Below are 11,899 nucleotides of genomic sequence, written 5' to 3' on the forward strand. Positions count from 1 at the left end.
ATTACCATATGAACGCTTTGTGCCATGATTTACGACATTAAAGTGTGTAAAATATGTCAAATGAAAGCAGATGTACTGTGAACACAGTACATTTTCCAATTTGAGGTTGACAAAATTAGATAAACGGGTGGCAAACTTGCATGAAAACTTGCATCCTTCTTAAGCAGGGGACCTTGCGAGCGCTACAAGTTTTCAGTCCATAACAGTGCAGTGTTACCAACTCTTTTTTAAGTGACTGAGACCGCGGCTACCTTCAGATCACTAACAGTTCCTGACGTGTACTTTTTAGGCTGCAACTAATTTTGAGTTGTATGAGATCAATATATAAGTAAAATTACCCATTTCACTCAAGTTTTTTATTTATTTAAATAAAATAGACACTTTGTAACATATTTTTTTAAACACGTTGCTGTTATTCTATTACCATAATCAATAAACAACCCTCAATGGTTAACAAAGAGTTTCATAAAAGGCCTCATGTTTCGTTGTAAGTTAACTCGGTGACAGAAAAAGCAACATAATAGTCAAGGTGCCATAAAAAATAGTTTAATTATAATTAATATTTCCATGAATTTCAAAGGCTCTGCTGTATGTACATCTCTATGACACGTAGCTTTTTGAGTCCAATTGAAAAACTGTGAGGTAAATAAGGCACATTAGTCAGGACCTGAAATGACAGCCAAATGATAATTTGCCATTTAAGATGAATTAATTTGTGGAAATCCATGAAAACTGTAGTTTCTGTGCATAATTTTTTTGCTACGGACTGATACTTTTTCCACATTAATGTGCATTAATTACCGTGTTAGAATTCAATGCCCATCAGAGGTCAACTCGAGTTGCTAAATTAACTTCCCCATAAAGGTCCAAACAGGTGTTTGGTCAATTGAGGTCTCTCTGAGTGAACTTAAGTGAGTTAACAGACAAGTTGACATGATGATTACAAGGTCACCACCTTTGTGCTTATTACATCAATATTCCATCTGTCACTTTGGCATTGGAAAAAATCCCATCCTGTTCCACTACAGAATCAACAACCAACTTCAATCCTATGTTGTGAACACTGAAATAGAAAAGCGACATATTCAACACGCCTAACGCAGATTAACTTGCTTCCGATTGCAGGTCAAGTCATTTATAGGCCATAATGAAGATGGACTCAATGATATGATTATAAATTAAAATAACTTGACACTGTGGTTTACCTTTCACCCTTGGCAGTAGACTGTAAATGGAACAGTTTTAAGAATGCTCAAGTAAGTTGGCTGACATCAGAGTTCAAACTGATGATATCGTCTGTCAGTGCAGGGTGATTTCTTCTTCCTCGTTTTCAGCAGCGGATTCATCTTCATCGTCACGTCGCAGCAAAGGCAACTCAAGCTCGGGGCTCTTACTGTTCAGCTGCCGTAAAGAGGGATTCTTGTCTTAAGGAGAAAAGGAAAAATCATTTCAGATTTACATGTATTTATTTCCCTTTGTTTTTGCGCCTTTTCCGTTCCCACTCTAAATGAAAGGTGGCAATCATAACCACCAGCTAGCTAGCTAGCTAGCCACTGGCTAACATATTAAGACATATTGCAAAATGTTGATTTAAAAAAAAGTTAGTAAATAGATGTCACATGGTAGATGACTATTCACGGTATCATATACAGTTGATTTCCGCCCAACTCCATACTATGCTCCTCCCTTATAAGTCCATGGTCGACGCCCCCTTTCTAATGTTTTTCTTTTTTCATCTGAGAATAGTCATTGCTAACTATATTTTGCTTCATTGCACCTTCACAATAAAGCTATTCCGATCCTGACCGAATAAACATGATCACATCAAACTTTCCACATACACAATTTAATACCTTGTCAAATTCATTAAATAGCTCTCACTACCTTTTCAATGAGCCTTATGTTTAGAATTTTCTTTCATGACATTGCAACACTTGTTAACACTCACCAGACACGTACTTACTTTTGGAATAATAGACTTTGAGTCCGACATGCAAGGCAATGCCGCACAGGCAGACGGCGAAGCCCAGCCAATTGAGCATGCTCATTCTGTCTCCCAACAGCGACGCTGCCAGAACCAGTGTGCATATCTCCTGCAGGAAAACAGTTGAGAGACAGAAACTGGATTACACACAATGTTTAAGTGCCCAATTGCCATTAATTCCACAGGAGTCAAACGTGGACAGTGACAACACAAGTGTTTACATATTGTTTGTTACATGTTGCTTGAGCAGACGCAGGTGTGTGTAAGTGACCAATTGGTGTATTTCAATTATGTCAAGATTGTATTGATGCCGTTCCGAATGGTATGGGATTTTTTAAAAGGTTTTAGGTGAATTAATGAATACACACACACATGCACATACTCACCCACATCCAAAATAAATCCCAAAAATAAATAAATAAATTAAAAAATATATATATATATATATATATATATATATATATATATATAAATATAAATAAAATAAAATAAAATAAAAAAGAGAGCGCAATGATGATATGTCAAATTGGTAAAATTACCGAATGAACAATACTGAGCTCTCCAGAAAAAAAAGAAAAGAAAAAAAAAAAGATTGTATTGATGGGGTATAACCAACATGTGCGTTAATGCTGTCCATGCATTGGCAGATACTATATCTGATACACATTGGATTTGTATCTACCTGGATAAACTCAAAGATGACTTAAAACAGGGACTGAGCTCCATTTACCATTTTTTTCATATCTCAGGAAAATGGTTCTGTCTGACTTTGTCATCCTTTGATTCAATTAAACTATCAACTCATGATCTCACATGTCAATACAATTGGACGGAAGGACAAACAGATATGTAAAATAACCATAAACGTTCATATAAAACTGCACCTTAAAGATCCCTGATATGGATAACGTGAGGCTGGAGGTTCGGGAGACGAGCAGGAACTCTGAAAAGCCGAGACCAAAGGCCAGGATTCCTCCAATGCTTAGTACGAAGACGGAGTACAAGAGCGGCCAGAGCTGTGTCACCCGGAATAACTTGTCAGAGTTGCTGAGGCTCAATCCTTCAAACACGCGCACAAAATGAGGACAAAGATCTGTTGAATTGAACACAGCTAAGGCTTGATCTCACCTTCATAATATAGGAAGAGAGGGAAAAGGCCAAGAAACATGAGCGGCTGGAGGTGGTAGATGGCATCTATGGGGTTCTGGAGGCCTACAGTAGGATGAAATATGAACAACTTTTATGAGGAGTGAGTAATAGGATCACAAATGAATTGCATAATGAAAGGCCCAAAGCATATATATTATTTTAAGTGACATGATGTAGGAACCTGGAAAGTAAAATTTCTCCAACAGATCTTATAAATCATTATTGTGAAAAATGCACTGCTGAAATGAAAAAGGCACAAAATCGCCAATAATCTTAACTCATTTACTGCCATAATTTGTATATATATATTTTTTTAAAGATTATTAACTCATTCACTGCCATTGACGGTTATAGACGTCATAAATTCATTTGAACTATTTCTATTAGTTTACATTTTTTCCCCCACTTTTGTTAACAAGAGTATGAAAACCTAGATTTGTTTGTACATTTAGAACAGATATAAAATTTATGATTAATTGTGAGTTAACTAGTGAAGTCATGCGATTAATTACTATTAAAATCCTGTCGCCCCTAATTTTTAATAATCTTTACTTGAATTGTTGTTGTTTTTAATTATTATTAAAAAAATATATATAATCTTTTTTTTAAAGAAAAGATTATTAAAAAATTAGGGGCATCAGGTGATTACAATTTGTAATCGTAATTAATCGCATGACTTCACTAGTTAACTCACGATTAATCACAAATTTTATGTCTGTTCTAATACAATTTAAAAAATCTAGGTTTTCATTCTCTTGTTAACAAAAGTGGAAAAAATGTTAAACTAATAGAAATAGATCAAATGAATTTTTCACGTCTATAGCCGTCAATAGCAGTAAATGAGTTAAAAATTAAAAGCAAGAGGCGATTACAATTTTTAATTGTAATTAATCGCATGACTTCACTAGTTAACTCACGATTAATCACAAATTTTACATCTGTTCTAAATGTACAATCAAAAAATTCTAGGTTTTCATACTCTTGTTAACAAAAGTGTGGGGGGGGGGGGGGGAATTTTTCAAACTAATAGAATATAATAACTAATATTTTTTTTACGTTTATAGCCGTCAATGACTAAAATTGAATGAATAAAAAAAAGAAAAGAAAAGATTATTAATAATTAGGGGCGTCAGGCGATTAAAGTTTTTAATTGTAATTAATTACATGACTTCACTAGTTAACTCTTTCATATCTGTTCTAAATGTACAATTAAAAAAAATCGAGGATTTCATACTATTGTTAACAAAAGTGGAAAAAAATGTTAAACTAATAGAAATAGTAAAATGAATTCTGGACGTCTATAGCCGTCAATGGCAGTGAATAAAAACTGTTCAAGTCAAGTAATGGATGCATGCATGCCAAACAGGAATCTTAACAACCCAGTTCAAACTGTTTGATGGGGCAAATTGTGTCAAAGAAGGTGCCCCAGGTAACCGCCACAAGAGTAGCACACCACTTGTCTGTATTGAATGCACAACAATTGATCACTGACCCAGCTCGGCTTTCTGCATGAGCACCTGAGTGAGGGTCCAGCGGATCCCCCCGATGAAAGACGCCAGCAGCACCATGAGGAAGCCCTGCAGGTTGAACTGGGTCGATTGGAAGGTAAACATGAACAGACCGCTGGCAATTAGCAGGACCACTAAGATCAGGAATGGGTTCTGGTGGAAAGAGACCATAAGGAATTAAGAGAAAATACTTCAAAACGCCAAATATCTCATTATACATATCGGTGGAAATATCTTCTGGATGTTTTTTGTTTTTTTAACCAAACAAAATTCTAGGAGGCTAAGTGAAAAACAGTCATCATCCTGCACATCTTTTTCATCTCTGCTTGTAATTTAACAGCATAACAACTTAAAGAGAGTAGAGTGCTGTATCTATCTCATGTAAATACCATGCTGTGCATTCCTGTTGAGTTTTTTTTTTTAACTCATTCACTGCCATTGACGGCTATAAACGTCAAAAATTAATTTGAACTATTTATTAGTTTAACATTTTTTCCCACTTAGTATGAAAACCAAAACATTTTTATTGTTCATTTAGAACAGATATGAAATTTGTGATTAATCGCGAGTTAACTAGTGAAGTAATGCGATTAATTATGATTAAAAACTTTAATCGCCTGACGCCCAAAATTTTTAATCTTTTCTTTTTTCTTTTTTTTCACTGCCATTGACGTCAAAAATTCATTTTAACTATTTCTATTAGTTTAACATTTTTTCCCACTTTTGTTAATAAGAGTATGAAAACCTAGAATATTTTATTGTACATTTAGAATCGATATAAAATTTGTGATTAATCGTGAGTTAACTAGTGAAGTCATGCGATTAGTTACAATTTAAAAAAATTTATCGCCTCTTGCCCCAAATTTTTAATAATCTTTTTTAAAAATGAATTTATGGCAGTGAATGAGTTAAGAATGCATTTCTACTCTCCAAATTTCTGCTTAAGTCTAATTTCCTCTTAGAGGAATGGATAAAGGCTTATTCTGTTTTCTATTCTAGTTAACGTAAATCGCCAGTAAAAAGTGGATAATGAACATTACAGAAATATTAGAGGGATAATGGTTTCCACATACACTAGCCCACACGTTAATTGACAAATGTAATTCAATGTTTGCTGCCTTCACCAGGGAAAATACAGTTGATGGTCGTCATGGAAATGAAAGCAGTAGCCACCGTTAGCCTAGCAATTTACAAGAGTTAGGGCGGCCCTAACAAACAGTGAGGCTAGAAAAGGAAGAATAATCATTGGGGTAATTTGGATGAAACTGAAACCGTTTTAAATTGTTAAAAAAATAAATAAAAGTAAGAAAAAAAACTGCATAATGTGTCTCATTTGATTCATGGATACTCACAGGCTCCTCCAGTTTTAAGACCAAAGAGAAAAAGAGAATAAAGAGCACTGCAGAAGATTTGGTCATGGTATACCTTAAAAAACAAACACAACTCAATGAGCAGGGGGTTCAATATACAAACTATGTAATAAGGATGCATTCACGTCATTTACTTACAAGCTAATTGTGATGAAGAGGAAGCTCCAGTTGGAGAGTCCAATGTCTAGCGTTGTTGCTAAGGCTGGCGGGAAGAGGAACATAATGAAGGCACGCGAGTGAGCAAAAACTAATTACTGGCCAAATTATGTCAGCCTCCACTACCACAGGTGGCGCTATGCCTCAATTAAACTTCTTATGCAGCGTTACAGGAAAGTGGCAAATCAGGAGACTTTTTTTTTTATTTTATTTTTTTTTTACTTCAAATCCATCTATTTATACTTTCCTCTGTCAAATAAGCACACCCGCCAATTCTCACCTGTGGGAGCCACTTTGCGGAGGTAGTCATTCCAGCTCAGAACAACACGAGTCTTGCCTGTCCAGCACTGCATGGCCCGTCGGGTCAGCGCCGACAGGCAGAAGGTGAGGCCCAGGTGGACTAACGTCATGAAAAGTGGATAGTGGAAGCCCTGGAGGAGGTTACACAGATGTTCTTGTCATGAAAACTAGCTGAGTGTGTTTTGGTTCTACATCAGTCAGGCTGACAATGTTGTTTCATAGTCAATTTGGGGCAGTAGACTGAAATAGGATCAGATAGAAAACTTTATTTGTACACATTTTTACCTCATTGGCACCCAAAAACGTATAAATACGTTCTATTTTAAATGTTGTAAGTGTCCCAAAGACATATTTATGTTTTTTTTATGTTTTTTATTATGCTAGAGCATACAGAAGACTTTGATGCAGCTTCTCAACTGCAAAAGACGGTTGAAGAAATGGTAATTATTACACAAACAGCCAGCAGATGGCAGCAGAGCAAAGGAGATCAACCAGGGCCATGTTGAAAAAAAAAAGTTCATTTACTCAGTTCTAAATAGATTTGTAAATAATGATGAAACTTAGCTATATTCTAATGCTAATTGCTGCAAAACGGAAACAGATACAAAAATATATTTTTTTCTGATGAAAGAAGAGAATCTAATCTTTCTTTTGGTAGGTTCCATGTTTTTATAGCAATAGAACACAATTCTATATTCTGCGGGCCTTGCAAAATCAGTCAAAATCCAGTAAAACTTGCTCCTGGCCTAGTTACCTACAGTATATGTTTAAATGAGACATATTATGAGACTTAACTGACTTTTGGAGGGATTATACACAAATTGTTGACTCTGGAATACCTGCCCACCCATTACATACAAAATTAAACAACAAAGTAAATACTCTTGTTATTTGCCCGTTTCTGAAAATGAGTTAGTGCGCGAGGTGTTCCACTAATTTATGTAATGACCAGTTTTTCCACCCATGACATGATCAGCTGGGCAGGTCAAAGGGCAGAGTCCAGCCAGCTTTGTCTGAACACTATCATGAAGAGACACTATCCCTCAGAAACACCAACATCACACACAGGCGTGATACCCCTGCTACCATATCAAAAGATAAAAGATAAGCAGAACTGCACTGAGTTTTGTTGTGCGCACAGATTAGCATTTAGCTTCTGATAAGCGGCACATGCTCCATTGCTAAGTGAAGTTGTGCATGCGGTGGTATTTTTGTGCAAGTCTGGTGATGTATTCTTTGCATGATGTGTTGCTTCATGAGTAAAAATGTTTTGATTGTCGTTCTGCTCAGCAAGTGGAGGTTGCTGCAGCCGGGGCACTGCATGCATGCATGCAAAAACCGGCTAACTTCAGGAAGATAAGGAGGACTAGGGTGTGCAAAGTGTTTGGTTTTTTTTTTGCCCTTGGCCTATTTTGACAAAAAAAAAACAGGTTATACATTTTACTGGGGGGATGAAAGTAACATAATTAGAGTGCTGCATATGGTGAGCAGCCATTTCTGCAATTAGCAGCATGAGCTCTAAAAAGAATGATTAGTAAAGGGCACTGAGGCTCTATTGTGAAACTAACCTATTAATTAACTAAGCAATCAATGTTTTGAAAAACCTGATGATCCAGTGCTTGTGCGATGCAAATACACTACTGTATCTGTATACACTCTTTCCGCATTTCACACCTTCTCTCTGCTCGTATCTCATTCTCAGGATCTTCATCTGTCCTCTCTCTGAAAACCCTCTACTCCTCTGGCTTTCTCTGGTGCTCTCAACTTGCTTCTCTTCAGCTTTCTCAACACCATCGTCCCAATCAGTCTGTCTCAAAGTCTGCCTCATTTGTATTCATTTGTATGCTGGTGAAAAAATAAAGAGTATAATAATAAATAATATCAAGCCTGCAACAGTAGCCTACAGTAAGTTTTGTGTTCTAATCAGGATAAATGACAGCAGAGTAGCTGGAAAAATGTTTGAACACTAGAAGCTGGCACTTTTAAGGCTGCCACAGGATTAAACATATTCTCCACAAATCATTATTGGAGCTGACAACATCAAACAATCTTCTTTAAATAAAAAAATAAAAATAAAAAGAAGCCACGAATGGATAATATCTTGCTTCTGCGGATCTGTTGAGTCATCGTAGTAGACAAGTATTGACTGGTACCTTGACATATTAAATGCCATCAATCTCTTCCAGCACCCAAGAAACAAAAACATTTACCTGAATAACCTCAACCCTATAACCTAGGTGTGTGCAACTCTCCATTAAATGACTATGCGATACGTATCTCGATACATGGGGTGTGGCACGATTCAATGTTTACATATGTACATATGAATGTCGTTATCAGTACGTTAAATGTGGTATTTCCTTCAAAGTTCTCTATATCACCAATTAAAGAGCAAAATGAGCCCACACTGACTGTAACAAAGTAAGGCAAGTGAACCACTACACCAGTCAGTGACCACTTTTATCTTTATCTTAAATAAAACAATGCTGACTTACCTTCATGAGCCACTTGTTATAGAAGGTGATGCCAATAGAGAAGACATAATAGAGGAGAACCAGTCCCACAGTCCGGAGTGTCCTGCAGAGGAACTGGACCGGGCACGCCATACACGTACTTCCGGTGTCATCTGCAGTGTGAACTTTATCTCCCTTTTTAAACACCTGTAGGGAATTTTTATATATTTAGAGTAGATGAACAAGCACACTAATCCGGCGAGTTGAAAAGTGTTCAAAATGGTTAGCTGTAATTATTAACACATCGAATAACTGGTAAGACCCATATTAAGGTGCCAAATATTACATTCTGATCTGTTTGTTGTGCAAATTGAAGCGCTCACCGGTAACGCTGATAACATTGATGGGTTCCGACCTTTTCAACCTAGCTCAACTTTCTAGCTCAGGCTAAAGTTAGCTTCCCAATAGTTATCGGTATCTATTAATGAAGTCATTAAATCAAGTGGTGAAAATGCTTATTGATTGCCACGGTGACCGACGTGGTGCAACGGTTGGCTCTATCTAGTGATTACGTTGACTTGAGCACACGTCGTCTCCAATCCAGACTGACAGTTTAGTTAAGAACTCTCCCGATTAATATGAATATTAGCACCCAGCATTTATTTTCAACGCAGCAATCGTAAACTCCGGAAATCCTTTTATATCACTGTAAGCTACTCTTTCCCAACTGTCATAATTATGTTCGACGCCACACACACACATACAGACCTTTTACATGTGTTGAATTGTCCTTAGAAGTGTTTTCGGTCCGCGCGCGTTGAAACACAGAAGATATATGAGCCGTATATGGGTGCTATTACGTCTAAATTGGAATATTTAAAACGACATTGTCCATCACACTCCATTCACACCGTGGGAAGTCAGCGTAGTGGTAATAAATGCGCCACACGGGGGCAGTGTTTCCGAAAAGCTTCCAATTTCCACCAAGACTCACTTCCTGTCGACGACACAAAACCGGAAGCAGAACTGAAACGAGATTCAAGAGACTGTTTTGATTCTACACCGAATTTTGAAGTGAGGTTTTCGTTCCTTTGCGTACGGATGAATTAAATACAGGGTGTCCTTTACGTTTTAATATCTGTTTTATTTATTTTTAAAATTCCGAATAAACTAAAAATGCGTCTAAATAAAGAACAACGAATTGAAACATACCGGGCTCAGGAAGCAGGCGTAGTTGCAATCGACTTTGAACAAACAATTGAATGAGGTTAGTCGTTAAAAGGTGCTTTATGGGATTAGAATAATGTTAGTCCTAACAGGATGAGTCCGACGAAGATGCAAGTTCCTGGGACATGGGAGTGACAGGGGGACCATTTTTTATTTAGGCAGTGGTTATTTTGCCGTAACCGGCAAGTCTGCCACTCGCGTTGTAGTGCCGTGAACGGCTCTGATTGGTCAAGCTCAGGAGCAGCACATATTAGTCTGGCGTGAATATTTTGGGGCCCTTTGATGATTAGATAAGCAGTTTCCAGACGCTTGGATCTTGTCGAGCATTTTATGTAAATAAAAATGGTTTTCTTAAAAGATTATCTATGGAAACTTAACCATGAATAATAATAAAAATGCTAACTAATTAAAAGTTTTTGTTTGTTTTTTTGCTGCAGCAGCAGAATGGCAGACGAGGAGGACGAGACTGGTTTTGAGGAGGAGTTGGATGAGGGCTGCAGCGGCGTGGATGTGTGCCACGGCCGCCGAAAGAGGCTGTTCTCCAAGGAGCTCCGGTGCATGATGTACGGCTTTGGGGACGACCAGAACCCGTACACCGAGTCGGTGGATATCCTTGAAGACCTGGTCATCGAGTTCATCACAGAAATGACGCACAAAGCCATGTCCATTGGGCGCCAGGGTCGCGTCCAGGTGGAGGACATCGTCTTTCTCATTCGAAAGGATCCCAGGAAGTTCGCCAGAGTCAAAGACTTGCTGACCATGAATGAGGAGCTTAAGAGGGCCCGCAAAGCTTTCGACGAGGCAAACTATGGCTCATGAACACCAGCTGAAACAATTACATACACTTTTACAATTATTCGATCACAACTTGGACATTCATCCTCCCAGTCAATAACAGGATACAGACAAACAAGCATTCACACTTCATCTTCACACCTTTAAATAAATGAACCAAAATGCATGTGTTGTTTTGAACATTTAATTCTCTTTAAGTAGATCTTATGCACCCTGTAACCCTTTTAAATAAATGTATGCTTTGTGTATTACCATAAGTCTTTTTTTGTGTAGGGCACAGGGGTTAATTTTTTTTTTATTAAAAAAAAATGTTTTACACAAAATAAAACCCAACACTTTTTAAAATTAAATTTATTTAAATATTTACAGAATATAGCCACGGATTAGAATTCAAACTTAGTAGCCAAGGTTTATGTGTGTTCTGGTTGTAATTGACATACAGATCAGTGATGATGATGTAATGATTGATGTCGGTTCCCACCAGAAGCAAAAAGTTATTGTAATTCCATAATTTTTCCCATCCATCCATTTTCTACAGCAATTGTCCTCATTGGGGTGAGCCGGATATCCAAGATGACTTTGGCTAAGAGGGCTTAGCCTGGACTAGTCACCAGCCAATCACAGAACACATATAAACAATAAAATAATAATAATAATAAAAAACAACTATTTACACTGCATGTTATGGACAATTTAGAGCATGTGTCAAACTCGAGGCTGGGGGCCAGATTTGGCCCACCATATACGTTTATGTGGCCCATGAAGGCAAATAAGTTTGTCTATTTCATGTTTTGTTGCTGTTTTTTTTATTCATCATTTTGGCAGAAAATCTATACCAACATTTTAACTTTTAACACATTTTACAAGCAATCTTTCAACACTTACCGTGAGTGCTTTTTTTGTAAAGTTGAACCAAATGTGATTACCCTATATTAGAATTTTTACATTTGCGTCACT

At 37.1% G+C, this 11,899-nt stretch overlaps 2 protein-coding genes across 5 annotated transcripts; one reads left to right on the forward strand and one right to left on the reverse strand.

The window, feature by feature from the left end:
- Positions 1-341: 341 nt before the first annotated feature.
- Positions 342-9,879, reverse strand: LOC144059570 (solute carrier family 35 member C2-like). The gene is made up of 10 exons (XM_077578739.1): positions 9,689-9,879; positions 8,963-9,127; positions 6,448-6,598; positions 6,150-6,213; positions 5,994-6,066; positions 4,626-4,794; positions 3,113-3,196; positions 2,869-3,044; positions 1,964-2,093; positions 342-1,424 (listed from the first exon to the last, which is right to left on the reverse strand). Exons 2-10 carry the CDS (start codon positions 9,071-9,073, stop codon positions 1,300-1,302), a joined length of 1,083 nt encoding a protein of 360 aa, XP_077434865.1. The 5' UTR covers positions 9,074-9,127; positions 9,689-9,879; the 3' UTR covers positions 342-1,299.
- On the forward strand, positions 9,092-11,193 carry taf13 (TATA-box binding protein associated factor 13). Of its 4 annotated transcripts, none has more exons than XM_077578779.1 (2): positions 9,092-9,235; positions 10,585-11,193. In XM_077578779.1, the coding sequence occupies exon 2, from the start codon at positions 10,592-10,594 to the stop codon at positions 10,964-10,966; it is 375 nt and encodes a 124-aa protein (XP_077434905.1). In that variant the 5' UTR covers positions 9,092-9,235; positions 10,585-10,591; the 3' UTR covers positions 10,967-11,193. The 4 variants fall into 4 exon arrangements, with proteins under 4 accessions (XP_077434905.1, XP_077434888.1, XP_077434878.1 ...); XM_077578762.1 differs by lacking the exon at positions 9,092-9,235 and adding an exon at positions 9,829-9,994; XM_077578752.1 differs by lacking the exon at positions 9,092-9,235 and adding an exon at positions 10,001-10,187.
- Positions 11,194-11,899: the final 706 nt, after the last annotated feature.

This window comes from Vanacampus margaritifer, chromosome 1 (genome assembly GCF_051991255.1).
Source record: "Vanacampus margaritifer isolate UIUO_Vmar chromosome 1, RoL_Vmar_1.0, whole genome shotgun sequence".
Classification (NCBI taxonomy): domain Eukaryota; kingdom Metazoa; phylum Chordata; class Actinopteri; order Syngnathiformes; family Syngnathidae; genus Vanacampus; species Vanacampus margaritifer.